We start from the raw sequence: 15623 nt of genomic DNA on the forward strand, positions 1-15623 counted from the left end.
AGTGGCCAGCTGCTCACAAGATCTAACTTTTTTTTTCTTTTTTTTTATCTGTTTTTTAAATTTCCACATCGTTTCATACCAATATGGCAGAATCCAGGCGTGAGGAGGAGGAGGAGAACGAAGGGGAGCGCACAAGCCAGGCATCGGGTATGGTGGTGTATCAGGCTTTGATTTATCTGCAGAGCGCGTTTTTTAGGAAAAAGCTGAATCTTGGTTCAAGTGTGAACACTTGCAACATTGACGAAATCATGTAGAAACGCAATGTGAACAGCAAATAATGTGAAAAATCTTCATTGCTAAGCGGGGGACGATGCTCCATTCATAAAACCTGTTGCTTAAAGCTCACAATTCAGGAGTCAGCGTTTTATTCTAATATAAACACAGAAACTGAGAGAGAGGAATGATCCCTAGAAATCCTAGAAATGTATAAAAGGTGTGCAAACCTCTCTTGGACCTGCAGGATCTTGCCATCTGGCAGGATTGAGAGACCGGTGTTAGGGTTAATTTGGGCAAATGCAGAAGGATTTTTAATAACTATGTTTTGATGTTGCTTCAGAAATCTGAACACAGTATAAAGCAGCAGGCTGTTGTAATGCTCTGATTTTCTGCGTGGAAGCAAACCATTACTTTATTTAATAACGCTCTGACTGAAGTGCCATTTACATCAGTTTCTCCGTTTCTTATAATCACACAGCGCTGTGGATTTTAATCATCCAGTTTGTGATTATAGAAAATTCCCACCCGCTTCTGTACTCATAATTTGCTGCTCTTCATTTTAGCCCCGGCTTGCCCACAACAGTTAAGTACCAAGATAGTTTTACCCCAAGTAATCTTTGTTTTTTCTAGCAAGCAACCCCACCCCATGTCAAACCCAGCAGTGTCAGACCCTCTCATACCACAACCTGACTCCACCAGCTGTTTGCATGGAAATTCCTGTCAGTGTCTGAACAGGCAGGCTGCTGTGTGATGAACACGTTGTGGTATGTAATTGACAGAACTTGTGATAATAACAGAAAATCGTCTGACCCACTTCAGATACTACTTCGGGAAGTTTGCACTGTGAATCACTCATTTGCATCGACACCATCTAATCTTCCCGGACACTGCTGCTGACATTGTGTTATTCACTCGTGACATCGTCATTTGGCAGCTTTAAGCTCTCTTGTTTTTAGAGTGAAGGCAAATGTGTTTTCAACAGTTAGCAGCAGCACTTCCTGGATTTTGACCTTAGTCACACTTTAGAATCTTTTCCCTCCCAAAGGTGCTTCAGCATGTTCTTGATGACCTGTACAGGATAGGGAGCAAATTTGCTTATCGAACTGACTGCTCTCTTAACTCATGCTGGTGAAGCGTGACACTTGAAGGCAGATTGTTCTCCATTTGGTGCTCGTTTCACCAGCTGCTCTGTGACTGCTGCCACTTGTGCTGAGTAACGTCAGCATGTGTTCGAGGGAGAGTATGGCTGTGAAGGGGAAACCTTTCCTGCTGACTTTAGCTGCTTTCTGATGTCAGTGAATCTCTAATGGTAAATAATTCTCTTAAAGAAAGCCTCTATTGTTACACACAGGTGCAACACATGTTTCAGTTTCTCTATTTGGGATGATCCTGTTGCTTCATTGGTCAGTGTGTTGGTTATTCTTCCACTTTGGCCCTTATCAATATACCTTAACAGCCATCTGATGCATGTGTGGTCAATCCATTTTCCCAGGGTGCCACACGGGAAATAGGGACTGATTTAGAATAAGCTGAACCCAATTCTGCTTAAAATAAATGTTATCTCTTTATAAGCTTAATTGCTGTTGTTCTCTTCACCTACCACAATGAGGTAGTTCTTGGCCTGAAGTCACCTTCATGATGTTTAAGTATGGTACAAGATTGCCTGAAGCTTATTCAAACTAGTGTGCCTTCACCAGCTGATATAATCTGTCGTTTCTGGCATTTGCTGCTGGTTATGGTGGGATCAAAAATCAGTGTTCACTTTGCAAAACCTCCACAGGACTCTGGAAAAATCTCATTTATGCCTTGTTGATTCCCTATATCACTGCAGTTCTACTAGAGGGATGAAACCTAATTCATTCATTCCCTTATTTGAAGTTTTGAACATGATAGCGGAGAGCTCTGTCTCAAACTTCCCACAGCCATTCTGTTGGACTGAGATCTGGTGACTCATATGATTCACGTTGTTTGACAATCAGTCCATCTCTGTGCGACGGGGAGGCATGATCAGTTAAGAGTTTCAGTTAATTTGTCACACCTCTGTGTGTGTGAGGTATTCATGCCTAACGTCTCACGCACAGGTGAGCTTAACCAAGACAAAACCGCAGTGCTGTTATTGGTGCAGAGGCCAATTATGACTAATAGGGAGGTTTTTGACATCCATTAAACCAGAACTACATTCAGTACATTTAGAAGTGCATTCAGCTTTAGAGTTTATACTTTAAACCATGCGAAATGTATCAGCCTGCATCACTTTCTTTTTCACACCAACAGACAGAGAAATGGATTCACTTTGGTACCTTTCAGATATTTCAAACTCACTTTTTCTTTCAAAGAACTTGAAAACATGTACCGTTTGCATTCCTATAAGCCTGAATCTGTGAACACAAACAGCTGGCTTACATGATTACTTAAAGTGTAACCAGATACTTTGTTTCTATCCTCTAAGATAGAAACAAAGCCCAACGATTTGTATTTAAAAAAATGAAAAAATGAAAAAACACATCTCAAACCTGCAAACTCAGAAAATATCTGAATCTTTTAGTTTTGACTGTCATGTCTATTTTATTTATAGCCTATAAGAGATTTAAACAGCAGAAGCTGACTGTGCTCTAGAGAAAAGGCACATTTACATTCCAGGTCTCCAGAAAAGCCCAGTTTTAAAATATATAAAGAAATTTTCATATCAGTATTGGCAATACGGGCCCTGCATTGACTTGATATCAGATCAATGCCAAATCGTGCAGTATCACACAGCACTGCTGGTTACTTTATCTTCATATTAGAGCTATGGGTTTTTGGTTGCTCAGCTAGTAGACCAGCAGGTCTATCAATCAGAAGCTCAGTGAACTCATCCTGACTCCTCCAGCTGCCCTGAGTTGCCACATGATAAATCTGTGTGAGGGTGTGAACGCTAGAAAGTACTTAGGCATAGATAAAAGTGCTGAATGAGTGTGCGTATGACTGGATGAATGAGATTAGTAGTAGAAAGTGCTTTGAGTGCTCACCTGAGTAGAAAGGTGCAATATATAAGTACCAGTCCATTTAGCTTACTTGGATTTACTCAAGGACTCATATTTGAAGTGCTTTGAATGAGTGCTCTTCAGGTGCTCTGAGAAATCTTTTTTTTTTTTAAATAGATCTTCCATTTATCATCATATTTTTAATTTTCTTTTTAAAATCCTTTAGTTAATTCAACATTTTAAGCAAATACTCAAGAGCCAGGTTCTATATTGCACTGGAAATATAACAGTTAACTGTTTAAGCCTGAAATAAATGCTGACCTGGTGAGAGAGTAAATGTAAATTCAAAGCTGCTGAAGTTCATTATTTAACGGCTGTAGACCCGCGTCACCTACAGTATGGATGACAGAGTCGCGTGAACATTTCTGTGACTTCACAAGTAAAAGATTAATATGGTGCAGTGTTACACTGAAAACCTCCACTTCCTGATTGACCACATTCCACTTCATCAGATTGGCCGAGTAAACACTGAGACATTATCGGCCGTCCCTCTTTTTTTTGCTCTTGCCTGTGGGTGTGGGACTGCTTGCTTCAGCTTCACTGGCACGTTCAGAGGGACGCTCGGTGGACCAGGAGAGAAAATATTGATTGGAAATAACCTTTTGGATGCTGAACGCTTCATGTCTTTTCCTTTAATTTCTCTCAGGTAAGGCTGTCAGCACATGGTGTCACTTCTAGTGATACAGATGACCAGGCAGGTGTGCTTTTGTGTCACTTATGTGACTTCTGTTATGAAGTGTTGACATTTTATTAAGTGTAAAAGTGTCATCATGTAGCCACTTAAAAATGTCTGTGTCATCAAGTGAAAGTACAGAGGCTGTGTTCTCACATGCTGCGTAAATTGAGGAAGCAGCACTATAGCTTAAACAGATAACAAGTAACAGGTGTGACAGGTGCGTGTCATGAACAACTAGGTCAGGGCGTCAGGTTTGAGGCATTAAAAACAATGCCTCCTCTGTCTCTGCCTGCTTGCCTTCATTAAACTTCAAGGACAAATGACTTTAGTTTAAATGACTGAATTTACTCTTTAGCTTGTGCTGATAAATGCTGGAAATCTGCTTTAGGTTTGTAAAAACCTAGAGATCAGGTCATGGACCACATTAGTCCAGGAAATAACTATACGTATGTTTATGGTGCTTCCTGAAGGAAACCAGTTCATTTTAGCCAAACTGGTTCATCAACATGTTTCTGTCCACCCTGCTGGTATGGTTTCAGTTCTTGTATTTCTAGTTCACACAGCACTGTCTGGAAGCAGTGGGAGAGTCTGGGGTTTGTGTCTTATAAAACAATGGCTCAGACCTTTGGCGTGGACCGTGATGTCATATTTAGTTGCCTTTTTAAAAACTCCCATCTTCACCTGCTGCTTCTTTTGTGCATTTTTATCCTCATTCTGATCCTCAGTAAGTTGCTTTACCAGTAGGACCAGCTCATGTTTTAGAAAGATCATTCTATCTCAAATGAACCTGCACCTACGGCTCAACCGTCTCTGATTCGCTTACAGATTTTATTTTTATTTAATCGTTGCTGTGAAATTTTATCTATCAAATACTTTTTTTCCCCAAACTTCAATGTTTACATATGGATGACTGAAAGGCTATTAAAGATGAGATTTTCTCTGACCTTCCTTGCCATCAGAGTCAATAAGGATCTGTAACTTGGGAGAGCAACGTCTAAAAATGTCCAATTATTGACTAGTTAAAATTTGAAGAAAAATAATCAAGCAGTCCTGTGACGTCTTGTATTTGAACTCACAGTAAAAGTTTGGGTTGTTTTTTTTTTTCTGTTTGTTTGTTTTTAAACTGATATTGTAAAAGATTTCTGAATGAATATAGTTGTATTTTGCAATAATACAAAATAAAATGTGCAGAATACTTTTCAATGTCAAATTTCTGGTTACAAAAACGAAGAAAGTGCCATTTTCATTCAAATTTCAAGTTGGATTGAGCAAGTATAACAAGTTGTACCACAAAAATATCAGTAGATCGTTTCCAGATGGTACTCTAATTATAAATGAGAAACTAATTTTGTTGATTATATGCATATTTTTTCATTTTCAAGACCTACTCTACCCAAAGGACTATCTGATAATAACATTTATATCATAGTTGTGACTAAGTATTGAACTTAAAGTATTCTACAGGTTTAATTGCATCATTGTAAAATTCAACTTTGTACCATTCAGAAATTATCACTGGTTGTCTTTTGATTTGTGAAGCTTTTTTCTAAGTAAGCGCTCAAATGTGACTTTACACAACCGCTTCATTTATTATTATTTTTTTTTAATATTTTAACTGACCAATACTAAGACATTTTTTGATGTATCTGTACTAAATTTTAGATCCTGATTCCTTTTGATGATAAGAAAGGCCAGTGAAATTCTCAGGCTTTTATCTTTAATAATGTTTGAAATATTCATGTCCAAACACTGACTCATGCTGGTAGTGAGCCAATGGACCATTTTTCAAAAATATATCTCTTGAAAAAAAATTTGACGTATAAGGTTGAAATTTCATAACAATCATTATAACAAGTTTTTTCAGAAAGATTTAAGTTAATTGCACATGATCGATCAGAAGGTCATGTTAACATAGCTTGTTTCTGGATTCAGTGAAAGCAGCCATTGCTTCTGGTTACTTGACCTGTAGTATCTCAGTCACTGCACTAAAAATGATCAATCATGATACATCTAACTTTTCTCATACGTCATTCATTGTCACTTATAAAACCTGTTTCTCTCTGTTTTCCTCTGCAGATGGTGCTGAAAGAACCAAGAACCAAGAACATTTGCATTCCAGGTATTTGATTTCATGCCGAGCTGAAGTTTTGTATGTTCGATCCAGCTACAGCTGTTCAGTTTCACCAAACTTCAGCTGTAGCTGGAAGCAGGGCTCTGTCCCCTTTAACAGCCAGATATGCTGATGGTGAGGTTGTGAATGGACCAAACAATGCGGTGATCTATCCTCACTGACAGACAGGAGGTCAACACAATGACGAGTAGACACCGTGCTGCTTTTTTCACTTGGTGTTTACACATGTTAAGAAGACAAATGTGTGTAGAGCTGAAAATCTGTCCAGTTATTTAAAGCTTTCATGCATCGTGGATTTGTTTGTGACCTATTAAGTCCATGTGGTTCCAACTCAAGCAGTCAATTAAATTAACCGTCCAGCACAAGAAAAGGAGGATTGTTGGGCTTTTGTCAGATAGTTTAGATCCAGGACTCGGGTCTTAACGAGCCGGGAAAATTCCCTGTCACGTTAGTTCAACCTCTATAGTTTTCAACCAGCACAAAGAGTGCTGCGATCAAAAGGAAAGAATGTTTGAAAGTGAAACAAACGGAAGATGTCAATACATTCGCCTCCTGTATTTTGTAAAAGAGTTACAAAAGAGGAAATTGTCCTGTTTATTGGGATTCCTGGTTTTGTTAGCCCGATGTGTTCAAACAGATTAATGAACGGTGTTTGTTGGGATACTACTCTTGTCCTATAAGGCGGAAACTTATTATTCTTTGCCTTTTATTTGTGTGTGGTTGTAAAAGTGGATGCATTTTTTTAAGCATATAAAGTTTCATAAATGTGGTCAGTGTTTTTAAAAGCTTCAACCTGTGCTGAAGATTTGGATTCAGACAGTTTTTACCCCTCAGCTGTAAAATACTGATGGAGTAAGATACCAGCAGGATATCATAAGTGGACAATTTTGAATCCCAGTGACTTTGATCACAATGTCAAAGTCAGAGGTCAAGTTTTCTGAAAATCTTGTGAATGCGATAACTCAAGAAGGAAGTCACCTTGGATTTTCATCTACTGAAAATCTCCGACAAGTTTGAATCCCAGTGGCCTTGACCTCAAGGTCAGAGGTCAAGTATTCCGAATACCTTTTGAATCTAATAACTCAAGGCGACATTGACTTTGATACCATGGTGTGTACTGTCTATTGGAGGCTGAGAAGTAGAACTTGCATCCAGCAGTGTTTTTTTTCCTACTGTTGGATCTCTATGATGTCATTTAATGCTGCTGTCTGAGGCAAATAAGTCTGTATTTAAGCAGAATTGCTGCCCACCTGCTGCTTAAACCGTCCGTTTGAGAGAGGTAGCCAATCAGAAGTAAGGAAATGAAACGACTCGTTTCAGACAGCCCAGTCTAAGAAATGTGAATTGCATAATTAACTCTGGACTCTAAGAAATTTCTAAGAACTTATTTCAATGTATTTCAGCACATTTTTTTTTTCTGCTTGTATAAAATATTTTTGTCTTTTTACCTGATGTAAACCACCTTACTCTTCCCTTAACCATAATAATCCAATATAGTCTGCCATCTGCTGGCTTACATTTTTATCATTTACATCTATAAAATATTTAAGCAATTCATCTCTGCCTTATTGTCAATCTATTTTTGGATCATCAACAATAAGGAGGAGCTGCATGGAGTTACACTGCAAGGATTGTTAAAATGAAGAGTGACGAGATTTCTGTTTAACCATGGTGTCACTGCAAAAGTATGACCCTGCTGTTGATGATAAACAAGACTCTTGTTCTGCTCTTTTCAGTCCAGGACCTCTCTCCTCAATACGAGCTGCTATCAAACGAAGTAAGTTTGCCTAAACCGGCCTTCTGAGAAGCGTTTAGAGCCTTTTACGGTGTGTTTCTTCACACGTTTTTCATGTGGAAGTGTAATGAGTCAGCAGGCTTTTTTTTTTTTTTTTTAAGAGAGAAATATATCTGTAGTATGATTAACTTGAACAGACATCTTACAGTGCAATGGTGACAAAGTTCATGTTACTTTTTTTTTTTCTTTCTTCCTTTAGCGAGAACAAACTCTCAGAGCAACAACAGAGACAGGAGGTACAGTAAAATGTTCCCATCCTCCTACTCTTTACATCTCGCCTGTATTGTTTGCTTCTTAAAAGCTTAATGAAACCAAATATCTGATTTGTGCCATGTGGTTCAGAGAACTGTGCTTTTGCTAACGAATCTAAAAAGTAATCATCAGTAAATAAACTGCATTAAAGATAAATGAGAAGTGGGTGTGTAGATGTGTTTTTGTCGGGGGGGTGGTTTCATGGAGGGGGGGTCCTCATGGTGCTATGGCGATTTGTCTTCCAGGCGACCACAGATCACTTTTGTAGCAGCAGAGCCTCTGACAAGTAACACCTGGTTCACAGGATCCTCGGTGGTTTCTCCTCCTCCTCAGCCAGGCTCTGTGTCCCAGGTAGGTTTGACCTGAGCCACAGTGTCTCAGTGTTACCTATTTAAAAAAACAAACAAACAACAACACAGGCACGCAGACTCAAATGCTTTGACTGAAAGGTTCAAATGTTGGGTCCAAACATGCCTGGATCAACCTATGAAAGCATGCCTAATGAAAAGAGTCATAATAACAATAGTAGAAAGTTCAATAATTCTATTATTCTAGATACACGACACAGAAATGTCATAGCAACTGAGAAAATGTGGGAAAATCTCTCTTTTAATGACTCCACTCCCACCATCCAATGACCAGGTGATCAAAGAGAAGACTGGGGAGGAACACACTGTAAAGCCCACTCCAGCCCCCCGCCGGAGCAGCTGCACAGCCACAAGCGCCACACAGGCTGACCCTACCGCTGCCGTCACACAGCGTGGTGACACTCCACCGTTAGCGGAGAAAAGACCTGCTGGTGAGGCATAAAAGGATCGTTACTGTCTGCTGAGCATTCATAGCAGGTTTGACTCTAAACACCGTGGTTCTTCATGTTTCCAGGTACAAAGCCACAAAAGCCACCCAGGCCCTTGCTGCCGAAACAAGCAGACAGAAAAGCAGCAGAGAAGGTTGTGACAAATACTGCAGCGCTCACAAACGCTGAGGACCAAAGTGATCCTGGCTCTGATGGAAAGCAACTTCGACAGCAAGACTCCACGCACACGTGCGTCCGATCTGTAACTGTCCACTGGAACATTCCCGTAAACCATCCTTCTGTTGCCCCTGAACCTGGTGACGCCACTCTTTCACCTTCAAACTCCAATCGCAGCCAACGTCCCGTTCCACGCCCTCGCACGAAATCCCTTAAGCAAGCACCCGAAGAGGAGGCTAAAGTTCAGACTTTGGTTGAAATCTGTGAAAGTTTTGGGGATATTCAATCTGATAACCAGGAGTTCCACTCAAATAAGTATTTAAAGGAGTTGTTGGAGGTTTTCGGTGCAGATAACGAGTGCGAGCAGGGCGGTGGCATCACTGATCAAGCCGACGAATCCTCGCAAAGTGAAGATGCTCCTGACGAGATGAGCGGCAGCAACAATCAACGTAGCATCCGGGCCACGATCCAGGCCTTTGAGAGCCAGGCTACCGGCGAGGACGGAAATGGGAATGAATCTAGCAAACCGCAGCTTCCTGCCAGGAAGCCATCCATTAGACCTCCGGTTGCTGCTAAACCTTTTGTAGCTCTCAAACCTCCGTTTACCCCGAGTATAGACGATGACAGTCAAAACATATCGGGGGCAAACATCTTTAAAAACGCTATGACAGCCCCCAGACCTCAGCCTCCTGAGAAACCCGCAGGTCTATCAATAAGGGAGGAACTGGAGGCTTTACACAGCAAGGGGGCAATGTCACAAATATCACGCTCTCCGCTGACCAGAATCAGTCAGGTGTATGAGGAAGAATCTTCACCTTTTCCACCTGAATATTCACCTTTTCCACCTATACCTCCGGTGAAGGAACCACTCAAACCCAATCTGAATATAAACAACCACAACTCGGCCTCCGTGGTCAGAGAGAAAGAGTATGTGGAGACTCCAATAAGTAAGTGCAAATAAAATGCACTGCTCCAAAAGCACGTGTTTACGTTTTTCATCTCCAGTTTCTGTGTTAATCGACCTACTGTTTTGTTTTGGGTTTTTCAATCTGCTTTCATATAAAAATCCTTTATTTGACTTTATTAATGTAAGAAGAAATCCTATAAATTGTGGTTAAGAAGGTTATCTTGCCTGCAAAGATCTTACTGGTGTTTAAGTGACAACCATAAGAAGCTGAGAAAAGAGAGCAGAATCTTTGATTGGTGTCACTGGCAGATATTTGACATTTAAAGAAACCTAATGAATGGTTGTTTGGTTACATCGTGGTCAGAGATGCTGCACAAAACTATGTAGTGACTGGAGGAATGGCTAAGAAATGCGAATGCACAGTTTCCCCCCCCAGCCTTATTTCCTACAATGCCAAATGCTCCCTTTAAGTAAACCTTAAGCTCTTCTCATCTCGATTGCAAATAACAACAACGTTCTGCTTGACTTTTATGACATTAATGTACACCGGAGGTCCTGAGTTAGGTTGGTGCAACACAAAAGCAAAGCTGTACACTCATGAGGTGTCTCATTGCTCAGATCCGATGCCATTTAAACCGCCGCGTAACTCTAACATCAATGGAGGCTCCGTCACCGTGCCAAGCCTGCCGAAACGACCAACCACCATCAGGGTCCCCAGCAAAACCAGTTCAGGTAGGTTCAGTAAGCCTTAAGCGATTGACTGATGTTTGATTTATGTCAAAACACTGATGTGTTTATCTGACATGTATGTAGCATGTGGTAACTGCGCACTGAACTCTTACCTACCTTCACTTTATTTATCCTGTACACATGAAGCACTGCTGCTCAGTATGCCTTTTTTTTTTAATGTCAGATTCCTCCTGGGATGATCCTCCTCCTCTTCCAATTCAGAACCCCGTGGGCTCACTAAACAACTCAATGAACCACAAAAAAAGCCTGCAGTCCAGCTTGTCCCTCCAGGTATGATTTGGATCACAGGAAAGCCTTAAACCTCATTAAAGTGCATCTTCTGATGAAACTCTTGCCTCCTAAACCCGCTGCCTGCTGTTGAGCTTCAGCTAGTTGTGCTTCACATCTTTTGCCCTGATTCTTTTTCCAGGAGCCTTTCAGTGCTATGCCAATGCCATCTCTGCCACCTCGGTAAGTGCAGGGGGGAAAACAATCAGATATCAAACTGTAGGACACTTTGAGTATGTCCCGCTCAAGTTGTGCACAATTTTGCACTTCAGGAAGCCAAGTGTGAACAAAAGCCTCCCACCTCGCCCACCTGCTGCCAAAATAGCCCCGGGAAGGCCTCCCCAAAGCTTCAAAGCCACAGGTCGCTCTCAGTCGCTGTCATGGGACGCTTCACCTAAACTCCAGCCAGAGAAGCCCCACAGGAAAGAACTCGTCTTACCCCCAAGGCCCAACCCAGGCCACCGCCTCTACAACAAATACACTGTGAGAGACTGCATGCATAAAAACTCCAGGCTTGTTTCTACAACGGCTTAGTGAGGGCTTGATAATATAATTTTTTTCTTTCTCCTACTAGTTGCAGCTTCCCCATGGGATTGCAAGCTTTGACTACAAAGGGAGTAGTTCAAGAGAGCTGTCATTCCAGGTGACCAAACTAGTTTTACCAGCACATATGTGGCCTGCAGCTCATCATTGTTAAGCACATCATTAAGTCCTTTGTGTACTGTTGGCCTTTCAATAGAAAAACGAAGTGCTGCTGCTGCTCAGAGAAATTAATCACAATGAATTGGAGTGCCAAGTTGGACAAACTAGAGGAAAAGTCCACAAGTCCTGCATGAAGATTATAACTCCCCTTTCCTCGGATGAATCTTCACCACAGGTGACTCAGCCTTTTATTATGAGTCAGTGAATGTTTTTTGCCACCTGATCCGTTGATGCTGTTGTTACCAGTCTGTCCTGATGTGTTATACTTTAAAGTCTTTGTTCCTTTTTGTGCAGGATTCTGACCAAACTGGGCTAAAGGTGCAGGTCGTACATGACTTCGATCCAGGTGAAGCATCGGTTTCTTGAATAACTGTTTAATAGAATATTTTTGACATTTCAGGCTGTTCTTTGTCTGGATTTGTTGTGGCATTTTAATTAAGAGGACAAATACAATTATAGGTTTCCAGTCAAGAGGGGAGGGAGGTTAGTATAGTGTAATCTCTGTAGACAGGGGGCTAACCCAAGGGCCTCCCACTAAATTTAGAAATGCATATGCATATGCATTTTTTTTTTTTTCTTTTAATCTTTGGAGACAATTCTTTCTGGTGAAGTCAGGAGGTGATGGTTTATATGGCACAAGATAATGGGGGCTAACTAGTAAGAATTAGCGTTAACTTTGACCAAGACTAGCTTGTTTTCCAGAAAAGAAATGCAATAGAAAGGAGGTCAGTCCAAAATTGACAACCACGCCTAGATCTACCTCTAATGCTCCCTAAATAACAAATAGTTTCTTATTTCTGCTGGCCTCTTTGTGTCCGTGCTACAGTGAACACTCTAAACAACAACCTCTCCTGCTGATAAAATGCATATTGTCTGAAAAGAATCATAGACACTGATGGCCACTTTATTGGGTACACCTTGCTAGTACCAGTTTGGCCTGTATTAATTATTCATGGCATAGATTCAACACGGTGCCGGAAACATTCCTGATAGACAACTGCAGATTTGCACATCCACGACGCAGAACTCCTGCTATACCACATATCACAGGTGGAGGTCATTTGAGTACAGTGAACTAATTCACATTCAAGAAACCATCAAATATCTTTGATGGCACTAAGGGGCCCAAAGTGTGCCAGTGTGCCATGCTTTAAACTTAAGCATGACCATGTCTATATACTTAAATTCACTGGGTTACCACCATGTGATCAGCTGATCAGCCATCAGCATTAACAAACAGTTGAACGGGTGTACCTAATGAAGTGGCCTGTAAGTGTAGATGTATTTGTTGTATTTGATTGTTTGCACTGAATGATTGATTGTGAAGTGTTTGGTCCTCAGAGGGCCCCGGAGAGCTGAGTCTGAGAGCGGGAGATATTGTGACCATGGTGGAGAAGGTGGACAGCGAGTGGTACATGGGCACCTGTAGGGGATCTACTGGTTTCTTTCCCATCAATCATGTCAAAGTCCTGGTAGGTTTCAGTGCATTCTTCACCTATTTAGTGACAATCAAAAAGCAAGGCAAATGCTTTTAACTTTTGTTTTCTTTTTGATTAGTTGGATTCACCAAAACCCCTCCCAGAAAGGAAACCAAAGCCGCCACCAACACCCGCAAAAGTCAGGTACTGTCTTTGCAGCATAAAATGTTTGGATCAGCCTTTACAAACCAGCATGATGGGCTAACTGGATGTTTAATATACCCTTAAAGTGGTCCCAGGTGTATGGCGAGGTTCGACTTTGAAGGGGAGCACAGTGATGAGCTGTCGTTCTCTGAGGGTGATGTGATCCAGCTGAAGGAGTATATGGGACAGGACTGGGCACGGGGACAGATCGGCGGCCACACTGGCATCTTCCCCCTTAACTTTGTAGACGTCATTGAAGATCTGCCTCCACCCCCGAGTCAGAAACCCAGTAAGAAGGTCGCACTGCCCGGTAAGATTTTCTGAAGACACTCAGACGCTCACTATGTGCTGACTTTTAAACTGTACATACATACATTTATCTGTGTGAATATCCACACTACAACATGCCGACGTTTTGTATCTTTCACTGAAGAGCTTTTATGAGCGTCTTTACTTCATGCTGGCTGGTACATACTCTCTGTGGCATGTCAAGAATTTGCACTTGTGTTTGACTTTAATTAAGTAATTGTTTACAAAAGCCCAGCCATAGACAGGAGTTTAGAATTACAGATCAGAGGTTACGAGTAGTGCATTGTTGTCCTACAAATACTTTTTAAATCAGGGGTGTCGAACTCCAGGCCTTGAGGGCCCGGTGTCCTGCAGGTTTTAGATCTCACCCTGGGTCAACACACCTGAATCAAATGATTAGTTCATTACCAGGCCTCTGGAGAACTTCAAGACATGTTGAGGAGGTAATTTAGCCATTTAAATCAGCTGTGTTGGATCAAGGACGCATCTAAAACCTGCAGGACACTGGCCCTCAAGGCCTGGAGTTCGACACCTGTGCTTTAAATACTATAAATTGAGGAAAAAAGTTGAAAAGTTAAAGCAAAGCATTCACATGAATAATGCAAACTCCTGCTCAGTAAAAGAAATAATACAAAAAGGCTGACACCAGTCTCCTCAATGGCAGCAATATTGAATTATTAATAGCACACCAATACATTATTGAGGACTGTCACAAAATGTGGCCACAGAATTTTCTGTTTGTTCCTTGATTTAATTTTGTTCACACAGGGATGGCTGCCGCTTCTCCAAGCATGCACCCTGAGGCTGGCAAACCTGCTCAGGTAACCAACACAAGCACGATAATAAATCCAGACAATGTTGGTCATGCAATTTGACCCTGTGTTTTGAGCAAAATATATAATAGTTTTGTTATAGTTAAGTTTTCCGCAGGTGCACTGAACATTTGTGTATTTTGCTCTTTTTTTGTAGGCGTCTCACTCTGACGTGGAGTGGGTGGTGGCTCTGTATGATTATGCAGGGAGGACAGAGGAAGAGCTGTCCTTTCAACAGGGCGACTGTATCCTCGTCACCAAGCACATGGATGCTGAGTGGAGCTGTGGCAGGCTCAACGGCAGGGAGGGCCTCTTCCCCAGGAATTATGCGGAAAGCACCACAGGTGTGATGTCATTAACATTTGAGCTGAAGAGTTTCGTTTTGAAACGCCCGTGTTTTTATACTGTGCGTTTTTGGTAGAGAAAATCAGGTGTGAGAAGATGGACAAAGACCTCGCTTTTTATGTCATGCTGCTCTGTAGCATGACACAGTGAGAAGCAATGTTTGCCCCCCAAAGCTTCACTGTTTATCACATGCATCCACTAAATACACTGTTCTAAAAGTTCAAGAAACAAGAGTATAGGATCATGCTCAATGAGATCTGATTTGCAAGTGTTCCTTCAAATCTTGCCCTTTACAGGCCAGCAGCCGTTTAATAACCAGGAGAATGGAGCTGCTGGAGGCGGGAGAGCCAGGGCTCTGTACAGCTTCGCATCAAACTGTGATGAGGAGCTCTCCCTGCGGGTACTGATGTGATTCCATCTTACATGAGTAAACAAATTCCTCATTACATGTAAAACCACATTTCCTCTTCTTTTACAGGTTGGGGATATTGTAACCAATCTCGAGTCCATAGATGATGAATGGTTTTTAGGGGACCTGAGGGGCAAACGGGCCTTGGTTCCTAAAAACTACGTGCAAGTACTGGATTAAAGCCACATGGACTTTTGCTCGGTGCAAAGCACAGCTGGATGACCTGAAGCTCCAGTGACTTGTTCACAGCAGCAGAAGCCTGAACTGACTTTAAGTTGAATGCAGTATTTTACCTACAAGTAATCCAACTTTAAGTCCACTTGAAAAATGTTTACTGAATAATCAATAAAATTACAAATGGTGGACGATGTTGGTTTCTTGGTAAGCATTTTCGATTTGACCAGATGTACACTAGCACCATCTAGTGGTTTTAT

General features: G+C 41.4%; 1 protein-coding gene across 2 annotated transcripts; it reads left to right on the forward strand.

The window, feature by feature from the left end:
- On the forward strand, positions 1-15598 carry sh3d19 (SH3 domain containing 19). Of its 2 annotated transcripts, none has more exons than XM_004549307.4 (21): positions 1-147; positions 5992-6034; positions 7783-7823; positions 8041-8077; positions 8339-8444; positions 8736-8892; positions 8976-10013; positions 10592-10705; positions 10887-10993; positions 11133-11173; positions 11263-11473; positions 11565-11633; positions 11730-11867; positions 11987-12038; positions 13034-13164; positions 13250-13314; positions 13401-13624; positions 14392-14444; positions 14593-14779; positions 15077-15180; positions 15259-15598. In XM_004549307.4, the coding sequence occupies exons 1-21, from the start codon at positions 84-86 to the stop codon at positions 15367-15369; spliced, it is 3093 nt and encodes a 1030-aa protein (XP_004549364.3). In that variant the 5' UTR covers positions 1-83; the 3' UTR covers positions 15370-15598. The 2 variants fall into 2 exon arrangements, with proteins under 2 accessions (XP_004549364.3, XP_004549363.3); XM_004549306.5 differs by lacking the exon at positions 1-147 and adding an exon at positions 4216-4442.
- Positions 15599-15623: the final 25 nt, after the last annotated feature.

Source organism: Maylandia zebra, linkage group LG6 (genome assembly GCF_041146795.1).
Source record: "Maylandia zebra isolate NMK-2024a linkage group LG6, Mzebra_GT3a, whole genome shotgun sequence".
Lineage (NCBI taxonomy): Eukaryota > Metazoa > Chordata > Actinopteri > Cichliformes > Cichlidae > Maylandia > Maylandia zebra.

What these genes read in the sequence shown, in the direction of transcription:
- sh3d19 (XM_004549306.5), top strand. Translation starts at nt 4,364, where the DNA reads ATGTTTATGGTGCTTCCTGAAGGAAACCAGTTCATTTTAGCCAAACTG. An exon ending in TGTTTCTGTCCACCCTGCTG is followed by an intron (nt 4,443 to 5,991) that starts GTATGGTTTCAG and finishes TTTCCTCTGCAG; the next exon opens with ATGGTGCTGAAAGAACCAAG. An exon ending in GTATGTGGAGACTCCAATAA is followed by an intron (nt 10,014 to 10,591) that starts GTAAGTGCAAAT and finishes CTCATTGCTCAG; the next exon opens with ATCCGATGCCATTTAAACCG.